This window comes from Lissotriton vulgaris, chromosome 12 (genome assembly GCF_964263255.1).
Source record: "Lissotriton vulgaris chromosome 12, aLisVul1.2, whole genome shotgun sequence".
In the NCBI taxonomy this organism is placed as follows: domain Eukaryota; kingdom Metazoa; phylum Chordata; class Amphibia; order Caudata; family Salamandridae; genus Lissotriton; species Lissotriton vulgaris.
Genome location: NC_141700.1, coordinates 56,280,786 through 56,307,519, shown reverse-complemented (window position 1 = coordinate 56,307,519; position 26,734 = coordinate 56,280,786). Strand labels below are relative to the sequence as shown.

At 48.7% G+C, this 26,734-nt stretch overlaps 1 protein-coding gene across 1 annotated transcript in view; it reads right to left on the bottom strand.

Moving 5' to 3' along the window:
* Positions 1–1,025: 1,025 nt before the first annotated feature.
* SEMA6B (semaphorin 6B) overlaps positions 1,026–26,734 on the bottom strand; it is a 292,947-nt gene continuing 267,238 nt past the window's right edge. The window contains exons 15-17 of the mRNA XM_086947060.1: positions 10,086–10,163; positions 9,237–9,295; positions 1,026–6,432 (exon numbers count right to left, since the gene is read on the bottom strand). Of these exons, the coding sequence (XP_086803186.1) occupies positions 5,429–6,432; positions 9,237–9,295; positions 10,086–10,163 (1,141 nt within the window). The 3' untranslated portion in view covers positions 1,026–5,428. The remainder of the gene's footprint in view (positions 6,433–9,236; positions 9,296–10,085; positions 10,164–26,734) is intronic.

Genomic DNA, 26,734 nt, shown 5'->3' with positions numbered 1-26,734 from the left:
TGGTGATACGTTTCGGCGAATGTAGGGTTTTGTTGGCTGTTGCAGGACATCATTTCCTTCTCAATTTTTGAGGATACGGGGACCTCCAGGGTTTTGGAGCATGTAGGGCCATTCTGGGATTCATAGGACCATTCACTGTTTTATCAGAGGCTGCGGCAGTGCTAAATTAGTAAATAAATAAGTGCCAGGACTCTCGTCAGGATGCCACTGCAGCTTTACCACCAATTGACCCTACCAGCGCTGCCAGTGTCAGTACCAACACAACTACTAACCATCACACACCTACAAGCGTGATATTTTAGACTATTCCAGGCCCCAAAAGCTATAAGAATGGCGTGGGCAACAGGTATTGGTCACTTTTAATATATATTGAATTAATAAACTACCGTTGTTGTGCTGATCTGTAAATTAGATAAACAACACCACAATGTGGCACACTTGTATACATGCTGATGTTGACAATTAAAGTGCCGAGCACCGGAAACCACTGGCTCAAATTAGGCACAGGGTAGCGGCTTCCTTCAATTATAGAGAAGGTAGGTCCTCCTAAGTTTTTGTGAGCTGGAGTCCTGGTTGGGGTGTATGATCCTAGTGGCGTGCATGGGGCTAATGGGATTTAGGGTCCTTAAGGACGCTTGGGATGAAGTGCCCTTTGAAATATTTTGGGGCTTTGAATCTGAAAAAGTTGCGTTCGTGGGGATTGTGGCACTCATAGTACCTGCTCTCCTTCCTTTAAAACTCATTGGGAATATCCGTACCGCATGGAGGGCCCGAAAAAGGAGCTGTAAACATGCCGCCACTTTGAAAACATGTTATGTGGCAGACCACGGTGTGAGCAACCACCCATGTATGCTGGCCCTCTCCTTATCAAAACATCACCTTCTGCCCCCAGGGGTCATCTATATGTATTCAGCCATGTTTAGTTGGAGGGCAAGATATATATATATATATATATATATATATATATATATATATATATATATATATATATATATATATATACATATATATATGAGGTATGCTCTGCAGGTGGGAGAAGATGATTAAGGGTACCAGAATCACGAAGAAATACTGTTTCCTTACCTTGCTATTCCTACAGGTAATCCTATTCCACTTTTTGGGAAATTGATTCTCAACCCCAGAACGCTGGGCTTCAAACAAATAGGATGCACTGAACTTTCTGACCAATGGGATTTGCTGCTAAATGCATCCAGGTAGGAATGCCTACAAAGGGTATTTAAGGTAACCCAAGTGACTGCCTTACACATGTCAGTCATGGGCACATACTGACTCAAGTGGAGTAAGCGTGATATCACAGTGGAGGTTGAATCCATCTTGTGTCGGATGATTGGATATGGATTAGACTGTCCACTTGGCAATAGTAGCCTTTGCTTGACAGTTGCCTGTGTAAAGACCACCCTAGTTGATGAAAATAGAAGATGATACGATTTACTTGCGAAAGCAAGTCCTCCAAAGCAGATAGTAAGAGCCCTGTAAAAATCCAGTTTCCTCAGCAGAGGGAGAATGAGGTCTAGGCTGGAAGACTAGAATGGGGGAGGCCACATTTTGCACATTCCTCCAGTTGCCCTAATATGATGCCTGCATCAGACTGCACTGGGAGCTTCTCCATCAACACACCAGGCTCATATCTCAAGTTGCCATGCTTGTTATACAAAGTTTTGGGTGCTGTGAGTTTGGGATGAGGTTGTGTCCATGTGGAAGCTGGCTGCCTAAAGACACACTTCTCCATGGACAAACGTGGCTTAAACAATGCCGATGAGGCGAGACTGAAAAAGAGACTTGCAACAGCAACCCTGTGCGTAAGCCTCAAATCAAGCATTCCCATAGCCTTTTGCATAACTGCTTAGTCGGGTGAAGCTGATCCTGGTGGTCCTCTGACCATGTGCAGTGTCTGGATCCACCTTGGCCTTTCTTGTTGGTGTTGCACCTAAATTGGTCGGTTGCTCCTTTATTTAAGGAAGTGTAGCATCGACGTGAGATGACCGTGTTAGGCTGAAGCTTCCCTTATCTTGTTCTGATTCCTTCAGCCAAGTCATCTACAAAGGGATCGGATTGTTTGGACACAATGATCTAGTCTGGTATCTTGTTTACTATATTGGTTGCAGGGTCTGTGGGGAGTCTGTAATAATATCTTCCTCAGATGACTCGTGCGATGTTGCAATAGCACTTGCAGTGGCAATAGTCACAGCTGGCCAGGGAGGTGAAGACTATAACGGCTCGTATTGTTATAAATGTTGAACACTACAGACTCATCGACTTGTAAATTGGCCAAATAGGTTGGACAAGACGGAGGAGGAGTCAACGAAAAATTTAGTGGCAACGTAATCCAACAAGGGAATTGAGTTGAGGTCACTTTTGAGGAGCTGGGAGCAGCTCTTCGTGGAGCTGGAAATTACTGGGAAGGCTCATGGTCTTGTCTCTTGGGAGAAACCAAAGGTTCAATGTAGGCGATTTACTATGAAGATTAAAGATCATCCAAGTGAGAGGAAGTACCTGATGGTGCAAACAATAGTTCAGAACTCCCGCTCGCTCTCTCTTAACCATCTCTCTCTCTTTTTTGCCCTTGGTCTTGAGATTTTTCTGATGCACAGAAGAAGGAACACTTGTGGGTAGAAAACCAGGAATTGCTCTTATGAAGATGCAACAGCTGAGATCCTGCCCATGCGGCTGATTGTTTTTTAATCCTTCCTTTAACGTTTGTAGAAGGCTCATTCTTCATGCTCACTCTCGGATTCCTGCTCAGAATGTCAGGAAAAAAAAACAGATAAAATTTCCGTAAGCAAGACATGCAAGGTTTGAGTGGATCTAATGCGGATAGCAAATCACTGCACCGTGTGCATTGCTGGAAACCAGCATTTACCCCCACAAATGGAAGAGAGAGAGGATTTTTTTCCTGTAGCCAAACAAATTCAAAGAAGCCAAGAGAAAGAAAAACACCTCTTCAAGTCAAGCAAAGTGACTCATGCGTCCCTGGTGAACCCTGTGCATGAGGAATGGACTCAAAACTGGGGTTTTCAGAGTAATACCATCTTTTGGAGAAGCTTTTTCTGGATCCTGGCTTGGTTTCAGACATTCTCAGAAAGTTGGAAAGGATGGAAATCAAGAGTCACAAAGGATGCTTCTGGATGTTCGAAGATTTAGTGCTGAACCTGACTTTTAGTGTAAGAACTCCCCTTTACTGCGGTTTAGAGGTGTTAGAGTCCCCAAACATTTTGGGTTAAGAGTAGGGTGGTCATTCTAGATACGGCCACTTGGCTTGGAAGAGTTCTTTGCGGCTGTGGACTGTACAATGGTTTGAGATAGTCCTTTCATATTCTCATGCCCTCCTTTGGTTTAAGGGATTCTTTCAAATTCTAGAAGTCTGGCCTAAATTGGAAGTTTCTTGAACCGCCTGGACGAAGTGACTTTTTAATTCCCTCAGCAAAGAGTCTTTTTGATACAAGAGCATTGATTCTTTCTAGCTGTGGGCTTCAAGGTTTGTTGTTGGCGGAAACATGGATTGCGATGACCGAAGAACCAAACGCCCTACTTTCAGCAGAATGTTCCCTAAGCAGCTCCTACTGGGAAGTATTCAGAGTGAGTACTAACAGAGTCTGGGGTCACCATCCCAAGTGTGGGGGAAAGAGTACTCTCGGAGAAACCTGCCCTACGAAGAAAAGAGAGAACGCAAAGTTACCAGTCCCAGAGCAGCGAATCAAACTGTTTGGTATCCCATCAAGGACAAGAAAGAAACCCATGTGCTAGAACCTTCGAGTGAGAGTTTAGAAACCACTGGGGTATCTCCTGAACTCTGCCATAGGGACACTTGGGTTAGCACAGTAGGGACCGAAGGAATGATGTGTAATCACTGGGACATGCTTCATTTTGGACTGCGATATACCCTCCATACAGAGTACAGATTTCTTTCAGTAACATTCAACGAGTGGTTCGTATCCCTGTTGGAACAACCCTTCCGACAAACTAAGGTGGATAAACTTGAAGACGCTGACTTTATTGACGAACAGAGAGAACTCTAGGGCAACCACTCAAAGTGTGGGACAGACAACCGTTGGGTAAGCCTCCCTACCTCAAGTGCAAAGTCGCCAGGGTAATCGCCTCTCCCTCCGCTTTAGACTTCGACTGAGAGGAAACACCTGAGTAACTCTCCCATTACACAGAATTCTATTTTGGTGGCTCTGCCCAAGGTGGGCCATAGAATCTTGGAGTAACTCTGATGCCTCTGTGTAAGACAGCTAGAAAATTGATAGTCCCTTACAATGAACTCTGGGGTTTCCAAATAAAGTGGAACTGACCGAAATGTGTGGCGTAATGGCTGAAATGTTAGATGCATAAACTGTAGTCAAGGCTGCATGTGTCTCAGTGGTACAATGAGAGCTAGAGGATGTGAGCTACCTCCAGGATGTAAAAAGAAGCCCATATTAACCAACTCCTCCAATTTGATAGAGTGAGACTGTCCTGTGTGTGTAGGAAAGCTGCTGGGCCACCAAGCACCCTGCCAAAGGGTCCACAGAGACCTGTGAGCCAGCAGCAGCAGTAGGCAGATGTACTGTGGGAAGGCAGGCACACAGTTTCAATTACTACTAATTGTAGGGGGCAGAGAAGACTGGCACAGTGCCCCTCTAGAGCTGGGTAAGGAGGGCAATGGACAATAAGAGACTTGTGCACATATGACATTTCAACTCATTGTGGAGTTATGGGGCCCAGGGCCAGCGCAAACATAAGGTGGGTCACAGGGCAGAGTGGGTGATTATCTAGGTAGTATGGAGTGCATGAGGACTCTAGCAAAGAAAACCCTGGTGTAGGCTAGGAGTAACTCTGTCATTACCCATCTATGGAGGGGTACTTGGGCATACTGGGCCATTATATATGTATTGAGCACAAGGGACCTCTGGGCGAAAGATCTGACAGTTGGGGTGGATAACTATGTTAGTGCCCGCCTTTGGAGGGGTGCAGGGCACGCTTGGGCACAGGGGTCATGGCCAGCTCTGAGCACAGGGTGTTTAAGTTTAGCCCTCTGGGTGAGTTCACTAGAGCAGCTTAGCTACCAACGTTCAGCACCTTTCATGCTCCTTGTACTGCCCTCCTTTCTGACCAGTACTAGCGCGACAAGATGCCCAGACTGACCGCTGAAGCATTCAGAGTTCAGGGGAACGCTTGGAGTCCTTAAACGTCTGGTAACCCCTTTTCTCTGATGAGATGCTCCAATCCCCTCCCCCCCAGGATTCAGACCCTCCGGGGAGCTGCCTGGAGGAGTGGAAGCCCGTTCCCCAGCTACTTCCGGTTCCTCTGAATCCCGCGTCTCTCCGGACATACACATATATAGCTATATATATTTATATATCTGTGTGTGTGTCAGAGCCACTTGACGCGTTGGGCAGCGTGGTCGAGAGAGACACAGTGCCCGCTGTTATTTTAGGTGTGTCCGCTCAGTGACGTACTGGAAGAAGAGGCTGTAGTCCGTGAGCGCATGTGGCCCGCCCAGTGGGGTTGGAACTCTCTGTGGGTGGGGCATGTGCCTGAGGTATGGAGGGTCCGCAGCCTGTGGTGGGCGGTTCTCTGTGCTGTTAAATGTGTGGTTCCGCTTGAGGTGAGTCGCCCTGGCCGCATTGTTGCTATTGCTGCAGTTCAGCCGGTCCATGTTCCAGAGAAGCGGGTCTGAATAATCCAGGTTACTGGTGGGTGCCGAGACAACCCTTCGGCGGTCAGGGCTGTCGCTGGGCGTGACTGGGTATGAGCTCCTGCCCAAGTTGACCCCAGGCCTGTGCTGCAGGCGACCATTGCCCTCCGCGTGGTCCCGGCCTCCCGCTGGCAAGTAGAGCATGTCTAATGGAGAATCACTTCCCTCGTCCGTTGACGCCTGCTTCAAGTGGACCTTGTGGTAGTTGATTGGGATGATCTGCCCGCTGCTGCCAACATGATGCAGGATTTGGGGGTGCCCGCTGTGCATCATCATGGCAGTGGAGCTCCCCGGATCCCGGAACGAAGAGTTCAAGTGTTGGCTCTGCTCCCAGTTTCCATTTTTCAAGCTTATCGGGCAACGCTTTTGTTGCTGGGGCGTCTGCTCTGGGGTGGGCAGCACACCAGCATGAGGGTCGTGCTGGTGGACTTCCAGACCCTTGTGCCAGCCATTCTGCCAGAGAGGCTCCAGCAAGTTACCGGATGGATCTCTGGACCGGCGCTCCGTCATGTCGTCCAGTCGGCTAACGCTGGCCACTGACTCGCTGTGAGACAAGATGTTCTCCTTGTCCTTGCGCCGGGCCATTTCTCTTCTGTCTCGGCGGCCAATGAAGCAAAACACACCGAGCCCGGAGACAGCTGCACCAATGACGAAGGCAGCCACGCAAGACATCACCAGCAGGTTCACAGATACCAAACCATCTGGCTCTTCGACAAAGCTCTCTGTCAAAAGACCTAAATGGAAGAAAGGACAAGAAAAGATTGAGAGATAGGTTTGCAACTGAGTCAGACGAATCACAACATCCTGTCTTCAGGTTATGGGGTCTACTCTGGGCAAAAGCCAAATGAGGAGCTAGTTCACTTCACCCCAATGGTGGTGGCCTGGATGCTAAGGGCAACCCTGGTAAATGTGTTAATACCAGCTCCCTGGTGTACAGAGGGGTTGCAGCAACAGAGTTCAAGTATCTCTGGGAAGATTTGGGAGTGCAAATTATATACATGTCTACAAGAAAATTGTGTGTGTTTACTCAAGGTTGTTTGCAGGCTGGATAGAGGATGATAGCTCTGCTTCCCCATCCGCAAAACCACCAGTTGGTCCACAAAATATCTTATTCTGAATACAAAGGGAAACATTCATGTAGCGAGGTGAAATGGAACCTACGCACCCCACCAGATGCTCTCCCCTAGCTCCTCCACCAAACGCCCTCTCTGGCACAACTCAACTTCACCATAGGCCCTCTCTGGCACAACGCAACTCCACCAGAGGCCTCTCTGGCACAACTCAACTCCGCCAGAGGCCTCTCTGGCACAACTCAACTCCGCCAGAGGCCCTCTCTGTCACAACGCAACTCCACCAGAGGCCTCTCTGGCACAATGCAACTCCACCAGAGGCCCTCTCCAACATGGGTCCTCTGTGGGACAACGTAACTCACCCATAGGCCCTCTCTGGAACAACGTAACAGCACCAGAGGTCCTTTCTGATACAACGCAACTCCACCCCAGGCCCTCTCTAGCTTCTCCACCAGAGCCCCTCTCTGACAAACAGTGCAACCCCATCAGAGGCCCTCTCTGCACAGTGCAACCTTCCCCCAGAGGACCTCTCTTGCTACTCCAAGAGAAACCCTGTCTGGCTATGTGCAACTCGTCAAGGGTCCCTTCCCTGTGGGTAATCTACTGTTGACTCTGCTCCCTTGCAGCAGTACAGACCCTTGACAAATGTGTGACTACAGGGCCTCCCTTTTATGCCCCGTGGGAGCAGATGCCCCTTTTAATATTGGGTAATTCCCTGAAAATGCTGTGGCAAGTAAATGCCCTCCTTTAAATTTTCTCACCTTAAAATGTCATGCACACATCATTCACGTCTTTGGGGGAAGTGACTTCTTCGCTACCCACGCTGACAAAAGCCCATGACCTTCAATAGGCCATAAGGTAAGGGCTGAAACATGTTGGTGCTTTAGGGTCACAGGACCATCACATCCTTATAGCCCCACATATATATTTTTTATTCTTTCCCCTACCCTACGAATTAAGGATACTTTTGGAGTGGGAGAGGAATTTTATCTTTACGTTTATGCCCCCATAACCCAGTCTCCATTAGTGCCCCGTGAAATACGGTTGAGCCCACCCCGACCTTTAGGAGTTGGGGTGAACCTGATGATGAAGCATGACACTATTAGAGTGAGTGAGGGCTATATAAAGAAAAGGATCCCTTTTCCTTCCCACCCACAATAGTGTGTTTGTTGCCATCTGGCGTACCAACCATTCCCTAGTCCCTTTCCCTTCTGCAGGGACCATCTCGGTTGCTGAGGGGATACTAATTGGTTTGCTGAGTCTACGACAGGGAGGACGTATGTCTTCCATCCTCTCCAATTGAGGACCTCTCTACCCTTCTAGGGTTCCCATACGGGACCACTAGCCTTGTGTATAAGGTTTCGTAAACAGTGACCAGATCACTTAGGTTGGTTCTACCTCATCTAAACAGTGACAACATCAGGTACACAGTTGGTACAATGTCTACTAAAAGGTGACAACATCAGGTACACAGTTGGTACAATCTCGCCTATACAGCAAGTTATGTCCCACTTAAGTAGCACGTCCATATAACCCAGGAAGCAAGTACAATGTCAACTGCACGGTGAGTAACATATCACATAGGCAGCGGGGACAGTCAGACGTGAGTAGTCAGTATAACCTCTTTTAAGTAGCTACACCAATTCACTTAATCCACACGGCTGTCTCACTTAAGCTGGTGGAATCAGTGAGCAAAATTACAATCATGCCGCAAGACAATTTCACTGAAGCGGCGACTACAATCTCACTTACGCTCTGAGTGCGACCTCACTCGAGCAGTGGCATCGCAGTCAAGCAGTAATGACAGTGTCTCTTAAACCACAAATAACGTCTCTCCTGAACATCTGATTCAAATGTTACTGAAGTAACAGGATCAGCCTCACTCAAACTGCAAGCAGAGAGACATGCATGCTGCGCGTACAAACACACGTTAGCAATAGGTCAAATCTCACCTAATCATTCTGTAAATCTCACTTCAGTATTGAGTATAATCTCACCTAAGCATTGAGTAAATCTCCCCTAAGCATTGTGTAAATCTCACTTAAGCAGTGAGTATAATCTCACCTAAACAATGAGCAAATCTCACCTAAACAGTGAGTATAATCTCACATAAGCATTGAGTTAATCTCACCTAAACAGTGAGATAATCTCACATAAGCATTGAGTAAATTGCACCTAAACAATGAGTAAATCTCACCTAAGCAATGAGTAAATCTCACCTAAGCATTGAGTAAATCTCACCTAAGCATTGAATAAATCTCACTTAAGCAGTGAGTACAATCTCACCTAAGCATTGAGTAAATCTCACCTAAGCATTGAGTAAATCTCACCTAAGCATTGAGTAAATCTCACCTAAACAATGAGTAAATCTCACATAAGCACTGAGCAAATCTCACTTAAGCAGTAAGTATAATCTCACATAAACACTGAGCAAATCTCACTTAAGCAGTGAGTATAATCTCACTTACCGTCGCAGTCCCCTAGGTGCGCTGTGTTGACCCCAGCGATGTCCTGTTCAAAGCTGACCCTGAAACAAATCAAGTCCATTGGTTAGATTCACAGGTACATGTTGGGCGGTGTAGCAGCTACTCAGGTAGGGCCCTCTAGCGGAACACATAGAATGGCGCTGTCAGGACCCGCGGGTGGGCTTGAGTGGGTTTGGCACATGAAGGGGTAGAGCCCTTTAGCATTATTTGCAGAGGGCTGTGGCCCTTGCACAGGTAGTGCTGTCCAGTAGTGCATAACATGGCGTGACACATGCACAGATGATGTGCTGCAGTGATGGGCGTCTAGGGACGTGGAACATGTACAGGTAGGTCTACCTAGCAGTAGACAACAAGGGGTTAGCCCCGTGAATAGGCAGGACCACAGGGCTGCACTCTGAACATTGTCTTCCAAATTGACTAGCCAGTGACTTCCTCAATCTCTCAGGTTTAGTTATTGTGGCCTCCTTATTAAACCTTTGGTTGTTGTCCTCGTTTAACACATGTTGGTGTTTTCCTTTCCTTGGTCCCTACTTTCACCAACGCAGCATCACTTCTATCAATGGCTCAGTAAGAGTTATTTGGGCTCCAGTGCAAGCCAGGGAAATGTGTCCCTTTACTGCTGGTTGGGAAGCAAAACATTAAAATTATCAGGGTTCAGTGGGCCCTTTGTGCCCTGGTGTCACTGCACCCACTGCACCATTGGCAGATACACCTCTGTCTCCTGTAACTCTCATTCCATTGTTTACTGTTCCTCTCCCTCTGTGCCCCACCTCCCCTCTCGTGCCCTCTTATATATGTCCCTTGCTCTCAGTGATCCACTTGAGCAGTTACCTTGTACCCGGTTCCAAATATGAGCAGGTCCCGTCAAGAGTCCAGCCGCAGTAAGGGTCCCGAATACTGAGGCAGTTCCTAGAATGAAAACAACAAACAGTCAAGAGAGACAATATTAATCATTCTGAATAGCATAGGTCTAGTCTTGATTCCACCTCATGCCTCTTTCTTCCACTCCCCTGCACTTCTTGTCTCTGTATCCCATGAATACCGAGGCTGCCTGGTCTTGATTCCGCCTCATGCCTCTTTCTTCCACCCTACACTTCCCGTCTCTTTATCTCATGAATACTGAGGCTGCCTGGTCTTGATTCCACCTCATGCCTCTTTCTTCCACCCCCTACACTTCTTGTCTCTGTATCCCATGAATACCGAGGCTGCCTGGTCTTGATTCCACCTCATGCCTCTTTCTTCCACCCCCTACACTTCTTGTCTCTGTATCCCATGAATACCGAGGCTGCCTGGTCTTGATTCCACCTCATGCCTCTTTCTTCCACCCCCTACACTTCTTGTCTCTGTATCCCATGAATACTGAGGCTGCCTGGTCTTGATTCCACCTCATGCCTCTTTCTTCCACCCCCTACACTTCTTGTCTCTGTATCCCATGAATACCGAGGCTGCCTGGTCTTGATTCCACCTCATGCCTCTTTCTTCCACCACCCTACACTTCTTGTCTCTGTATCCCATGAATACCGAGGCTGCCTGGTCTTGATTCCGCCTCATGCCTCTTTCTTCCACTCCCCTGCACTTCTTGTCTCTGTATCCCATGAATACCGAGGCTGCCTGGTCTTGATTCCGCCTCATGCCTCTTTCTTCCACCCTACACTTCCCGTCTCTTTATCTCATGAATACCGAGGCTGCCTGGTCTTGATTCCACCTCATGCCTCTTTCTTCCACCATCTTACACTTCCTGTCTCTTTATCTCATGAATACCGAGGCTGCCTGGTCTTGATTCCACCTCATGCCTCTTTCTTCCACCACCCTACACTTCCTGTCTCTTTATCTCATGAATACTGAGGCTGCTTGGTCTTGATTCCGCCTCATGCCTCTTTCTTCCACCCTACACTTCCCGTCTCTTTATCTCATGAATACCGAGGCTGCCTGGTCTTGATTCCACCTCATGCCTCTTTCCTCCACCATCTTACACTTCCTGTCTCTTTATCTCATGAATACCGAGGCTGCCTGGTCTTGATTCCACCTCATGCCTCTTTCTTCCACCACCCTACACTTCCTGTCTCTTTATCTCATGAATACTGAGACTGCCTGGTCTTGATTCCGCCTCATGCCTCTTTCTTCCACTCCCCTGCACTTCTTGTCTCTGTATCCCATGAATACTGAGGCTGCCTGGTCTTGATTCCGCCTCATGCCTCTTTCTTCCACCATCTTACACTTCCCGTCTCTTTATCTCATGAATACCGAGGCTGCCTGGTCTTGATTCCACCTCACGCCTCTTTCTTCCACCCCCTACACTTCCTGCCTCTTTATCTCATGAATACCGAGGCTGCCAGGTCTTGATTCCACCTCACGCCTCTTTCTTCCACCCCCTACACTTCCTGCCTCTTTATCTCGCTCCTGCAGCTTCTTTGCCATCCCTGCTTTGTCCCTTTGTCTCTGTGTTCCTTTCTTTCTCTTCATTGTGTCTCCTTGTTCTACTTTTCTCTCTCTTCGCCAAAATCTGAAGATGGAAAAATAAGTCCTGGTCCCCATCACCAACACAAAACCAAGCACTGGTTATTCCCCAATGAGATAACATTATTTCACAGCACATGAGGTCAGTTTTAAGAGCTTTACTACTAGCTTGGCCTGGATCTCTCTGAAAGTCTCTGCACCAGCATCCAATATGACTCCAAAGGCAAAGGCCTAGTACACTGAGGAAGCCTCGCAGCGCTACACGCCTAAGTAGACACTACTTACAGTAAGGAAGGAGAGAGAGGAAGAGAGAATGAGGAAGGGAGGGCTCGAGAGGAGGAAGCGGGTGGAAAAAGGAAGACAGGTGGGGAGAGACAGTGTAGGAGAGGGTGAAAGAGAACGGGGTGGGAGAGTATGAATTCCAGGAGGGAAAGAGAGAGAGAGAGAGCCAGGGGACAGGATAGAGAGAAAGAAAAAGAGAGCGTGAAAGAGACAGACTGGAAGACAGGCCCAGAGAGGTCGGTGGGAGAGTGCTGGAGACAGAAATATCAAAAGGGAATAACAAACCGTGTTACCAAGGGATGGAGTGAAAAGAGGGAGGACTAAGAAAGACAGGGTGAAGGAAGAGAGATCAGGAAAGAGGGAGACGGACAGATGAAGACAGGAGATGAGGAGAGACCGAGAAAGAGCAAACTGAGTCAAACATAACAAGTGACCAATGGCAAAGCGAGAGCAGAGAGATTAGACAGACAAATACAAATGTATGTAGATAGATAGACACAGAAAGATAGGTAGGTAGACAGATAGATAGATAGATAGATAGATAGATAGATAGATAGATAGATAGATAGATAGGTAGATAGATAGGTAGATAGATAGGTAGGTAGATAGATAGGTAGGTAGGTAGATAGATAGGTAGATAGATAGGTAGATAGATAGATAGATAGATAGATAGATAGATAGATAGATAGATAGATAGATAGATAGATAGATAGATAGATAGATAGATAGATAGATAGATAGATACAGAATATGAAAACTGTAGAGAAGAGAACGAGGGGTGGGAAAGAAAGACAAGGACAGTCAAGGAGAAAAGGATGGAGAACGAATGAGAGAGATAGTGATAGTTAAGGATGGTAACAAAAAAAAAAAAACAGAAAGCGACGTGGGCAGATTGAAAATGAGGAGAGGGAGATGGCGCAAACAAGCACAGAAGGGGAAACAAAGAAAAGGGTGATGCAAACGTTTAAATTGTGCCTGCACACAAGAACCAACACAGAGATACATTTGGTGCATGCTTTGGGCAGGACGGGCAGTGAGGCTCGCACCCCCATAGCCCCTCTCTGTCACGTGCCAGGTGATATCCACTAGTATCCCTTCCCTATGTATATAGAGATAACTCTAATCACTAGTATATACAGTAGACCTTTGTACTCTCTACCATTCCTTGGTGACTCTTAGAGTATATCCATTCGTATCCCTTCCCTATGTATATAGAGATAACTCTAATCACTAGTATATACAGTAGACCTTTGTACTCTCTACCATTCCTATGTGACTCTTAGAGTATATCCATTCGTATCCCTTCCCTATGTATATAGAGATAACTCTAATCACTAGTATATACAGTAGACCTTTGTACTCTCTACCATTCCTTGGTGACTCTTAGAGTATATCCATTTGTAGCCCTTCCCTATGTATATAGAGATAACTCTAATCACTAGTAAATGCAGTAGACCTTTGTACTCTCTACCATTCCTATGTGACTCTTAGAGTATATCCATTCGTATCCCTTCCCTATGTATATAGAGATAACTCTAATCACTAGTATATACAGTAGACCTTTGTACTCTCTACCATTCCTATGTGACTCTTAGAGTATATCCATTCGTATCCCTTCCCTATGTATATAGAGATAACTCTAATCACTAGTATATACAGTAGACCTTTGTACTCTCTACCATTCCTTGGTGACTCTTAGAGTATATCCATTTGTAGCCCTTCCCTATGTATATAGAGATAACTCTAATCACTAGTAAATGCAGTAGACCTTTGTACTCTCTACCATTCCTATGTGACTCTTAGAGTATATCCATTCGTATCCCTTCCCTATGTATATAGAGATAACTCTAATCACTAGTATATACAGTAGACCTTTGTACTCTCTACCATTCCTTGGTGACTCTTAGAGTATATCCATTTGTAGCCCTTCCCTATGTATATAGAGATAACTCTAATCACTAGTATATACAGTAGACCTTTGTACTTTCTACCATTCCTATGTGACGCTTAGAGTATATCCATTCGTATCCCTTCCTTATATATATATAGAGATAACTCTAATCACTAGTATATGCAGTAGACCTTTGTACCCTCTACCATTCCTATGTGACTCTAGAGTATTTCCATTTGTATCTCTTCTTTCTGTTTGTATCTCTTCCTTGTGTGTCTTTACATCTTGTACATTTGCAATTTTTTCTGTATGTATCTTTTATGTAACACATGTAGGGCCATATGTATCAAGATACCCATTTGCGATTCTCAAATAGCGATTTTTAAGAAATCGCTATTTGAGAATCGCAAATGGGTATGTATGTACAAAAATCACATTTTTTTTGCGATTCCTTAGAATTCCTTAATTGCGATTAGCAAATTGCGAATCGCAATTAAGGAATACTTTCCCATTCATTTCTATGGGCCAGGAGGCCCATAGGAATGAATGGGAAGTTATTCTCAATTTGCGATTTGCAATTTGCTAATCGCAAATTGAGAATAATTTCAAGGGTGCAGGGGTGTCCAAAGGACACCCTGTTGCACCCCTGAAATATTCATGGGTGCACATGTGGCGCACATACATGCCCTAAGGGCATGTATGTGCGTCACATGGCACTTTGAAAAATGCAAAAATTTGCATTTTTCAATGAATTCGCAACTTATCACCAACTAGAAGTTGGTGGTAATTTGCGATTCCTTAAGGGCATTTTGCAAATTTTTTTGGCTACATACATTGCATTTGAGGAATCGCAAAATTTGCGATTCCTTTAACGCAATTGCAAAATAAGGAACCGCAAATTTTGCGATTCCTTATTTTGCACCAGTTTTGCTTCATACATTCCATTTAGCAAATTCGCATTCGCAAAGGCCGAAATTCGCAGAGATTGCGAATTTGCATGATACATATGGACCGTAATCCTTAGTCCTTATGTTTTGCAACTGGTTCTTATGTAAAGCGCGCTGACACCTTCGGGTAAAGTTTGTGCTATATCAAATCTCATTAAATAAAAAAATAAATAAAAAAATAAATAAAGGCGATGCTCGGACCTTGCCTCATCCTTTGGAGGGCTCCCCGCTCCCAGAATGCCCCGCGCCTGCCCTCTGTAGCGGCGCACTTTCATCCGCTTCCCCAGGGCCGGGCTGACACCAGCCTGTAAATAATTGAGTCTCCAGGCCCCCTAATTGGGCCGAGAACTGTCGGCGGCTGCAGGAGAAGCCGAGAGCACTCTGGGCCCCAAGTTTGAGCAATGCCTTTAATAAGCGCGTGGAATATTTCCAGAATGTTCTTCAGGGAGGAGCGCAAGGCCCCACGGAGAGGTCATTACCGCGAGCTCTGGGGCGGACTGAGGCTAGCTGGAAAACAGGAGGCGGCAGCAGCCAGGGAGGGCTGGGAGAGCACGGGCAGGTGTGATGGGGCAGGGCGGCAGGGCCCAGGTGAGGTGGGAGGGTTGTAGTGTGAGGGTCTGGAGGGTAGGGTGAGGGCGGTAGAGTACAGGTGTGGTGAGAGCAGAGTAGGGCGAGGGCCAGCAGGGTGCAGGTGAGACGGAAGTAGTGTATTTTATTTTTTTATTTATAAAGTTTTATATAGCGTGAACTTAATCCCGAAGGATATCAGAGCGCTTTACGGGGAAACATCTTTTACAACGCATCATTGATCATGCAATATCTTTACCACGCATGCCTTTATAGCGAAATTGTAAGCATATGCCAGGTGCAGTGCTTAATTTATGCTGGTGCTCTAATTGCTATGCACCGGGCTTATGACTATCTGCCACTTGGTAGTGGTGTCTGCCAATTTAGGTGCGAGCACAACAACTTCTGTTTATTATTTCAATTTACATTTCCAATTATTAGTATTTACCTCCAAAGCCATTATTATAGCTTTGTGGGACTGTAATAGTATGAAGTATCACACTTTTAAGAGTGTGCTGATTAGTAGTGCGTTGGTGCTGTCATTGGCAGTGCTGCCAGGGGCAACGGATGGTGCAAGCTCTAGTGTCCTCCTGTTGAGGGTCCTGGCACTTTGTTTTTTACAAATAAAGCACTGGGTAAGTGAAACCCATAAAAAAAAAAAAAATATATATATATATATATATATATATATATATATATTCACTGAACAAAACAAAAGTTACAGGGACGTTATAGGTAAGAAATAGTATTTCTTCAAAACCTTAGAAATTACCAAAATTCGAAAAGTTTCAGGGACGTTATAGTTACGTTTCAATTTTGCACACACAAAACCATAGAGTTTCAGAAGAGATAGTTATAGTTTTCTAAAGAAACTATAACTCATCCCCCAAGGTAACTATAACTTTCTCATCAATAATTTATTGCAAGTGTTGCAGTGATATTATCAAGGATGTTATAGAAGATGCCATGAGTGATGTAATATGTGGGGCAGGTAACAGTACATCGGCCCAGAGGACCCCGTCCCTGGCCAATGTCTAAAGGAGGAGGAGGCATGCAGCCCTTTCAGGGCCGATTTTGGCCCCTGGGATCCCATCCGGTGGGGCCCAGTCAATGTGAATAGTGCAGTCCCCCACCCATAACCATTAATGGCCCAGGGACCCCATCCCCAGGAACCCTGGCCTAATATTTAGTAGGGAGGGAGGCATGTCCCCCTACATCCCAGCCAATCTCAGCCCCGGGAACCTCATCCTCAGGGGCCCAGCACCTATTGGGTTGACATCGTCCCCATGGGCCTCATGCCCTGAGGCCTGGCCAATGTCTAAAGGGGGCGGGGGCACGCAGCTCCACTCCCTGGGCTGATTTCGGCCCTGTGGACCCTATCCCCCGGGACCCACCCATGTATTAATGGTGCAGCCCCCTCCCTAAGCCATTAATGGGCCTGAGGACCCCATCCCTCGGAGCCCGCTCACATGCTATGTCCCAGGGATCTTAACCCTAGGATATAGCCACAATGTGGACAGGGAAACCTGTGTTTGCGCTTGTGTGGCGAGAGCATTTTGAAATCTCCGGCCAAGCAGGACCTAACACCAAGTATGCTACCAGCTGGCGGGAGCTCCAAATATGCTCCCGCCCGCTGGGAGTGGACCTTAGATTTGTTTCCCTGCCCGCAGTGATGCAGGCAGGGAAATAGATCTAAATATTGCTCCCACCAGCGGGTAGCTGCATAATTAGCTGCTCCCTGTGGTGGGAGCAATACCGGCTTCTGCTGGATACGAAGAGCTGGCTGGGCCACGGGGGGCTTTTAGCTCCTCCCACGGCCCTCAATGACAGTGTGGTGGGTGTCCTGGGTAGGGACCAGGACAACCACCATTTCTTGCAGTGGTGCCAAGGGGATGGGTTCCCTGCCCCCCTCGCCCTTGAATATGTTGCCAGGCCCGGGAGATGGGGTCCCTGGGGCCAAAATTGGTCTGGGTCGCGTGCCTCCCTCCCCATAAATATTGTGGCTCGCCCTGGGGTAAAGGGTCACTTGGATCATAATTGCTCAGGGGAGCAGGGCCACCTGCCCCCTCCCCATCAAAATTGCCCCTAGGGATAGTGTCTGCGGGGATAAAATCAGCCCGGGGAGTGGCCCCCTCCTCATGAAATGTGCAGTTGGCCCCAGGGATGAGTTTCCCAGGGCCGAAATTGGCCACAAGAGTGGAGCCGCGAGCCTCCTCCGCCATAAAATCAGCCTGGGGAGAGGGGGGGCACAAGGCCCCCTCCCAACAAAAATTGTGGCTGGCCACAGGAAATGGGGGCAGCTTGCCCCCTCCCCAGACCAGCACGCTGGGCCCCTGGGGATGGAGTTCTCAGGACTGAAATTGGCCTGGGGGGGGGGGGGGGCACGTTTCCTCCCTCAAAAATTTGCAGGTGCCACCAGGGAGGGGTTCCCCAGGGCCAAAATCAGCCTGGGGAGAGGAGCTACGTGCCCATTTCCCATAAAATCAGCCCAGGGAGGGGGGCCACGAGCCACCCACCTCATAAACATTGCGGCTGGCCCTGGGGGATGGGGCACCTGTGGCAGAAATTGGTCAGGTTAGGGGAAGTGCATGCCCCCCTCCCCAATCAAGCACCTGGGTCCCTGGGGAGGGGTTCCCCAGGGCCGAAATTGGCTTGGTGAGGGGAGCACCGTGCCCCCTTTCCCCACAAACATCACTGGGTCTCTGGGGACCAAATTGGCCCTGGGAGGAGGGCTGCATGCCTCCATCCCCATAAAAATTGCGGCTGGTCCCTAGGGGATGGGGTCCACAGGGCCGAAATCGGTCCGGGAGGTGGACCACATGCCCCCCTCACCAAACAAGCATGACAGGGCTTGGGGTCCCTGGGGCCGAAATCGTCCTAGGGAAGGGGGCCATGTGCCCCTCCCTTCAGAATTGCACCAGCCCGGGGTCCCCAGGGCCAAAATTGCCCCCTATCCTTACAAATATTACCTGGCCCCATGGGATTGGGTCCCCATTGCCAAACCTTTACAACGCAACTTTTACCACGCAGTGCCTTTCCGACGCAACTTTTACAATGCAAACCATTACAACGCATTGTGCTGGGGGGCGCTCTAAGATAGGGAATAGGATTAATTTACTATCCAACACCTTCCCTACTATCCATGGGTACTGGAGTTGGAATAGTAAATTGTAAATGTAAAAAAATGTAAATTGATACTTGTATAGCGCACTACTCACCCGCAAGGGTCTCAAGGCACTTGTTTGAATACCGCTGTGGAACATATCCTGGCTTTTCCCTGTGAGGCGTCCACTCCTGGGCACCCCCAAGGTGGAGGCCAGGCATCCATAGCGTTGTGGGGCCGTTGTGGAGATTAAGCAAGCTATTGCCCAGAGTTGCAGAGTGGGACTCCATGATTGGAATAGGCACCGAGGCGAGAATTATCAGGTCCGTGGAATTTTGAGCCCAAGACCCGCCGAAGCGGGGAATTGAACCCTGGTCCCAGGCTAGACCTCTGCATCAGGGTCTGCCACTCTAATCATTGAGCCACACTTCTCCACAATCATTGAGCCACACTTCTCCACAAATTAAACTATTCACTATCCAGCGCCCCAAAGCACAATGCGTTGTAAAGGCATGCGTTGTAAAAACCGCGTTGTAAAGGCATGCGTGGTAAAAGCATGCGTTGTAACGTCATACATCCCATAAAAATTGCAGCTTTCGAGGAGGATGGGAACCCCAGTCCAAAATTCATCAGGGGAGGGGGCCACGTGACCCCCCCTCGCCCCCCCATAAAAATTTTGCTGGAACCTGGGGATGGGGTCCCTGGGCCGAAATTGACCTGAGGAAAAAATTGCAACTGGCCCAAGGGATAAGGTCGGAGGGGAAATGCGTCTCCTCCTCCCCATATAAATTGCGGCTGGCTGGGGGGATGGGGTCCTCGTGGCCGAAATCGGTCCAAGAGGGGGGCTATATGCCCCCTCCCCATAAAAATTGTGCAGAGTCCCAGAAGAATTGGGCTCCCGGGCCAAAATCGACCTGGGGAAGGGGGCCACGTGCCCCTTCCACATAAAAATTGCTGTGGGGTTTGGGGGATGGGGATCTCGGGAGTGGTGTGGCTCACTGGTTAAAGTCGGCAGACCCGTAAGCAGAGAATGGCCTGGGACCAGGGTTCAATTCCCGACACGGCAGGGTCGTGGACCAGTGTCAAACGGACTCAATAATTCTCGCCTCAGTGCCTACTCTAACCAGGGAACACACTCGGCAACTCTGGGCATTAAGCTTGCCTCATCTCTACAACGGCCCCCCACATACGCTGGGGATGCCTGGTTTCACCTTGGAGATACCCAGAAAGGGACAATCTCACAGGGAAAACCAGGACGGGTTCCCCAGCGGTCCTCAGCGCCAGGATACTCCTTGGAGTCATAGTGCGCTTTACAAGTACACCCACATTTACATTTACATGCGTGCCCTCCTCCCCATAGATTTTGCATCTGGCCCCAGGGCTAAAATCAGTTTGGGGAGGCGGGCTGCGTGCCTCTCTCCCACAAATTGATGCAGGCGCCAGGGGATGGGATCCCTGGGGCCAAAATCAGTCTGGGGAGTGGGGCCACATGTCCTCCCTCCCCCTTCAAAATTGCACCGGGGATGGGGGTACCCAGGGGTGAAATCGCCCGGGGAAGGGGAGCTGCATACTCCCGTCCCCATGAAATGTGACCTGGGCTCCAGGGAGTGTGATCCCCGGGACGGGGGCAGTGTAACCCCTACAAATATTGCAATGTCTCCGGGGCCAAATTCGCCTAGGGAGGAGGGTTGCTTGCCCTCATCCCCATAGAAATTGCGGCTGGCCCCAGGGGATGGAGTTCTCGGGCTGAAATCGGGGAAGAGGGCTTCGTGCCCCCTCCCCCTTCAAAACTGCCCCGGGCCTGGAGGGATGGGGTCCCCAGGGCCAAAATCGGCCTGGGGCTGTGGGGCCACGTGTCCCCCTCTCCCTTCAAAATTGCACCAGTGCTGAGGTCCCAGGGGCCAAAATCGGCTGGGGGAGGTAGGACATGTGCCCTCTCCTATTAAAAAAATATCGCCTGGCACCAGGGGAGGGGGTCCCCAGCGCGGAAATCAGCCCAAGGACAAGGAACGTCTGCCGTCCTACCCATAAACATCGCAGCTGGCCCCCAGGCCAACATCAGTCTGGAGAGGGGGCCACCTGCTCCCTCCACAAACAAGCATGCCAGGCCTTGGGGAGTGGGGTCCCCGGGACCATAATCGGCTCGTGGAGGGAAGCCACTTGCCACCGTCCCCCTTCAAAATTGCGCCGGGCCCCGGGGAATGGGGTCGCCAGGACCAAAATGGGCCTGGGGAGGGGGGCGAGGTGTCCCCTCTCCAAAAACGCATGCTGATCCCTGGGGATGAGGTTCCCGGGGCCGAAATTGGCCCGTGAGCATGGCCATGTGACCTCTCCTCATAACATCAGTCTTTGGGGAGGGGGGCTCAAGCCCCCTCCCCTTAAAAATGGCGCTGGCCCCGGGGGATGGGTCCCCCAGGGCCAAAATCAGTCTGAGGAGGGGGTCTGGGTGTCCACTCCCCAAACAAGCAAGCTGGGCCTCTGGAGATGGGATTCCCATGGCAGAAATTGACCCAAGGAGGCGAGCAGCATGCCCCCTCCCCATCAAAAATGTGGCTGTCCCTGGGGGATGGAATCCCCAGAACCGTAATCAGTCCAGGAGTGGGCGCATGTGCCCCTCCCCCAAAAAATTGAAGTTGGCCCCGTGAGATGGGGTCCCTAGGCCCAAAATCAGTCCGGGGGGTGGGGGGGGGGGGGGGGCTCATCTCCCCAGTATGAAGCTAGTGTTGCTTATTTAAGGGCACATCATGCAAAAAGTCCAAACGACACTAATATGTTTTTACAGGGCTTTATCTAAAAATCCCAAGTGCTCTCTTTGCGGGAGTGTGATTGAGCACTCTAGGCTTATCAGAGAGGAGTGTAAAGCATTTGTTGCACACACACAATAAATGATGCTCAATAACAAATCCGAGACTAATCTCGAAAAATAACATAGGTTTGTATATGGTTTTAGACACCAAGATCTTTAGAATAATTTTTGTACTTTAAGAGACGGTGATTTTTCAAATAAATAGCAAAACTACTCGAATAACAGTTTTTGAAGTAGGAGTCTCGAATGTGGTAATTCTATCCTGTGGGAGGAAAAACCTACACAGCAATCATATGCTTGCAGTCAGAGTTTGGGGTGCCCTGTTGGACTTAAGGTGTTAGGGGGCCAAGGTCCAAAGAAGCAGCAGCAGTTTCGGGTTGCTTGCCCTAGGATGTCTGGGTACAGAGGTGCTGGTCGGGATGGCAGCCTCAGGCGCGACACCGTAGAAGTCAATGGGGAAATGCAAACAATGGCTGTAAGGAGGGGACTTGAGGACAAGTCCGGATGAACCCAAAGGGAGGCTGTAGGAAGCTGGCATGTTATGTAGTCGGCCAATGCAAGGGCACACCATGGAAAAAGTCCAGACGACCCTTATTGGTCTTATTGGTTTACGGGGCTTACTTTAATAATCCCAAGTGCTCTATTTGTGGTAGCGTGGTCGAGCAGCTTAGGCTTTTCATAGGAGAGTGTTGAGCACTCGTTGTACGTGCAGAGTCAAGAAATGGCACACACACTCGAGAAGAAATCTGAGACCAGTTTATAAAAGATAACGTAGATTTTTATATGATTTTAGATACCAAGAGCATCGGAATCAGGTAAGTACTTTTGGAATTTTGAATTTTACAAAAAAACACTAAAATACACAAATAACAGTTTTTGAAGTCTGAGCCTCGAACACGGTAATGGGAGGAATAGGAGGAAAGCCAGATACGGCCTTTTGGAACTTAAGGTAGCCAAGGTTTAAAGAATCACCAACAGTTTTAGTTTACCTGCCCTGGTGTGCCCGGGTGCTGAGGTGCTGGATGGGTTGGTAGCCTCAAGCGCTATACAGTTGAAGTCGATGGAAACCTGAAAACCAAGGCGGCAGGGGGGGGGCTTGTGGATAAGTCTGGTAGAACCCAAATGGGGCCTCAGCTTGTGTAGGTTTTTGGAGGAAGGGGGCGCAGTCGGTTGTCGTGAACCCAGGTCGTGGTGCTTGGGTGCAGAGGTGTTTGGCCGGCTGGCCACCTGCGTTGGAGGCTTTCACGATTTTCGGTTAGACCAGTAGAGGGGAGGAAAACAAGACAGTAGGGCCAATCTTGGTGTACGACTCTTGGTCCTGAAGTCCCTCATTGTGCAGGTCCCTTTGATGGTGGTGGTGTCAGGGCTGGTTACTCAACAAGCCTTGGTTGCTGCAAGTGCTCCAGTACCCAGGATATTGATGCAGGAGGTCGCCTGTATGGTCTACCGACTAAAAACTTGGTGGAGAGATGGGGATGAGCTCTTGGACCCATGAACACCTCTTCCTGTCTTGATGCTCCCTCGGTGGGCCCAATGGCCAGCAAAACGGCATACCGGGCAAGAGTGGTTGGTGCCTGCTGATGCAGGGGGAGGGCTCCTCCATTCTAAGGGAGATGCTAATTGGTTGTTAAAGCACTGGACAGTCTCCAAGGGCTTGGGAGGATGCACAGCTTTTGGACGAGTCAGGGTTTTGCAATTGTCGAGGTGTCAGCATCCAGGCAGTGTTTGGGGCCAAGTTGGGTGTTGGTCCTCTGTTCTCACGGTGACAGCTGTTCTTTGTTGTTCTTCTGTTCCCAGGTAGACAAAACTGTGTCTCTGGTGTCAGGGACCCTAAACACTGAATTTAGGGGCATTTAGGTGAGTGTAGGACAGTAGCCAATGGACTACCTACCCCTGGGGTGTCTACACCCCCCTATATGACCACTTCCTGTGAGGAGTGAGCATAATCCTGACCCAGAGTTCCTAGTTTTACCAGAACCAAGATGGTGAAACCCTTCTCTGACCGTCCACTTCAGGTGGCCCACCTTAGATGAATGATGGAATTTATAGGGTGTGGGGCTACTCCGAGGCGTGTCCCGGCGCTAGAGGGGAACAAAACTCCTGAGGCGCACGACTAATACCCCAGGCCTCACAGTCTCACTGAGAAAAAAAGCCAGGATTTAAGTTTTCTATGGAAGCCAGTCTCAAGCGAAATCAACTGCATTTCCAGTGGGAGTTCATTCCAGGCTTCGGCTGTCTGAGAGAAGAAGGCTTTGCCTCCCCTACGGACGCGTGTAAAACGGAGGATTGACAAGAGGGAAGCAGAGGAGGACCTCAGTGATCTAGAGGGATGATAATATACAAATCTCTTTGCCAGATAACTCAGGCTGGACAGGAACACTGCCCTGTGAACCAGGACCAAGGCCTTGAATACAATCAGTTTCCGGATAGGAAACCGGAGGAGAGCTCTCATAGCTGATGAAACAGACGAGCTTCTGGGAAGATGCAGAAGGAGCCTAGCAGCCAAAGGGAGGAGAGGAAGGAATTTGTTTATGGTGCAGAGCATGGCGAAACATTGGCCCACCATTGGCGAGATCTGCTGCAGCATAGAAAGAACAGCGTCAAGCTTCACTGTTGCATTTTTAACCACAGCAACTGGAGGGGGAGGGGCCGGCAGCGCAGGAGACCAGAGATCTTCCCACCAATTAGACAGGTGAGAACCAAAAGGGATTATTTCTGTCTTTTCCAGGATTGCATTTAAGTTGGCTGACTTGCATGCAATCAAAGACGGCATGCATGCATTCCCTGAAAGAGGTTGCAATCGATGCATGGGAACCATTGAACGTATATGAGATAATTTGACATCTGAACGGCTTCACCACAGAGGCCAGCGGAGACATCAAAATATTAAAGAGGGTAGGGCTGAGCGAAAAGCCCTGCAGCACCCCTTGCTTGGCTGCCTTAACTTTAGAGGAAAAAGGGGCAAGAAAGAGCGACTGGCCTCTGGAGTCGAGAAAGGACTTATCCCAATCCCACACAACTACCGTACCCAAGGCAGACAATCAGTGAAGGAGGATGGAGTGTTGGACGGTGTCAAAGGCGGCCGATAAGTCAAGAAGGATCAAAACCCCATTCAAGGTACTGAGAGAGCTGCAAATTGGCTAATTTTCCAAGCATGTTAGTAAAGGCAGGAAGAAGTGATATTGGCCTGTAATTACAAAGGTGTTGGCGTCTAAAGCCTGCTTTTTTACCTGCTGACCAACGTTGGTTAGTTTTCATGTGGCAGGCAGGAATCCTAGAGTGAAAGACTGATTGAAAATGGAATTGTTTACTGGGTTGATGACATCTACTGCTTTGGCTAGCATCGAAGAGGGGTCTGATTTGCATTTGAGGATTACTTCTTTCGATTGTTCTAAGGAGATTGGTTGCATTTGAGTCAATCTGCTACTAAGGCTATCCGAAGTCAGGACAACAACAGGAGGGAGATCTTATTGGAGGGCAGGCAATGAACTCTGGATATCCAAGATTTTAGTCTAAAAAAAAGTTGCTAAACCTTTGCACAGTTATTGAGATGGAACAGTAATCTAGCCTGTAAGTCTGACACGCCTTCTAACTTTTTAATTTCCCGCCTGCTCTGGGGCCTCTGGCCTAGAGATGCTAATCTGCTAGCCATCCAGCTGGAGGAGGTGTGGACACCTTCCATTGGAGCAGCCATTGTTTCTGACCTCTGAGAGTGTGGGCTCTCCCTTTCAGGGGGTCAGAAACTCGTCTGTGGTGGCGGGCTGGGAGATACCAGACATCCAATACACTGGAGGACAAGTAGGTTTTCAGGGGGCACCTCTAAGGTGCCCTCTGGGTACATGTCATAATAAATCTGATACAGACATCAGTATACATTTATTAAGACAAGGAGTTTGATACCAAACACAGTTATGTTCAGTGAAGCCATCATTTAGCTGGGTAACTTGTAATGACCAGTGCCCAGTACATGTCCTTAAGATGACTTCATGAACGCTTGCATTGTCTAGCGAGGGAACCAGGCATGGCAGGGACACATTTGCTCATGCAAGTGTGCCCTTTCATGCAATATAATGCACCCTGCCTTAGGGCTCTAAGGCCTGCTGCAGGAGTAACTTACATATAGTACATGCAGTGTACATGGGCATATCAGCAGTGAGATGGGGCTGACCTCTTAGAGCCATGAAAACGTCCTCCTGAAGTATTGCTCCCTCAGTAGGCCCGATGACTAACACAGTGAACCGAGCAGATGTGGTCGGTGCCTGCAGATGCAGGGAGACGGCTCCTCCACCCCAAGGGAGATGATCACTGGTTGTCGAAGGGCTGGGCAGTCCTCCAAGTGTCGGGGATGGTGCACAGCTGCAGGACGAGTCGGGTCTTTGCAATTGTCCAGAAGCAACCAGCTAGGCAGTGTTTGGCACCAGTTTCGGTGCAGGTTCTTGGTTCTCACGGCGTTGTGTCTTCTTTGTCCTCTTCGGTTCCCAGGAAGTCAAATCTGTCTGTCTGGTGTTGGGGATTCCCCTAAATAGTCAATTTAGGGGCGTTTAGGAGAGTATGTGGTAGTTGCCAATGGGCTACCTACCACTAAGGTGACTACACCCCCTGTATGACCACTTCCTGTGGGGAGTGGGCATAACCCTGACCCCGAATTCTCTATTAACACCAAAAACAAGATGGCGAAACCCTTCTTTGGCTGTCCACTCTAGGTAGCCCACTTTAAAGGTGTGACTAGCCTGTGAGTGAAACAGACCTCCTGAATATCTATTTTCCTACCAGCTCTGGTTCCAAATGGGCCTTAGGGCAAGGGGTGGTGTTCCCCAGGTCTGGGGGGAAGCTGGGGTTGCATATTAAAGGCAGTAGAGGCTTTGAAGCCTCTTGGCTTAGTATTCTGATTTACTAGCCATCCTGTCCAGCTGGAGGAGGTGTGAACACCATCCACCGGAGCAGGCAATGCTCCGGACCGCTGAGAGCTTAGGCTCTTCCTTGCAAGGGGTCAGACACCTGTCTGTGGTGGCCGGCTGGAAGATACCAGTCAACCAATACAGTAAGAGACTAGTAGGGTTACAGGGGGCACCCCTAAAGTGGCCTCTGGGTACATGTCTTCATAAATCAGATACTGGCATCAGTGTGGATTTATTAAGGCGAGGTGTTTGATACCAAACGCCATTATATTCAATGAAGCCATTATGTAGCGGTGTAAATAGCGGTGACCATTGCTCAATATGTACTTTTGAAATGGCTTCCTGATCCCTCGCAAAGCCTAGCAATGGAACTAGGCATCACAGGGGTCATATCTGCTCATACAGGTGTGCCCTCACATGTACTATAATGCACCCTGTCTTAGGGCTCTAAGGCCTGTTGTAGGGGTGACTTAAATATAGGACATGCAGTGTACTTTGGTGTTGCCCACAGGCAGTGGGCAATGTTGTG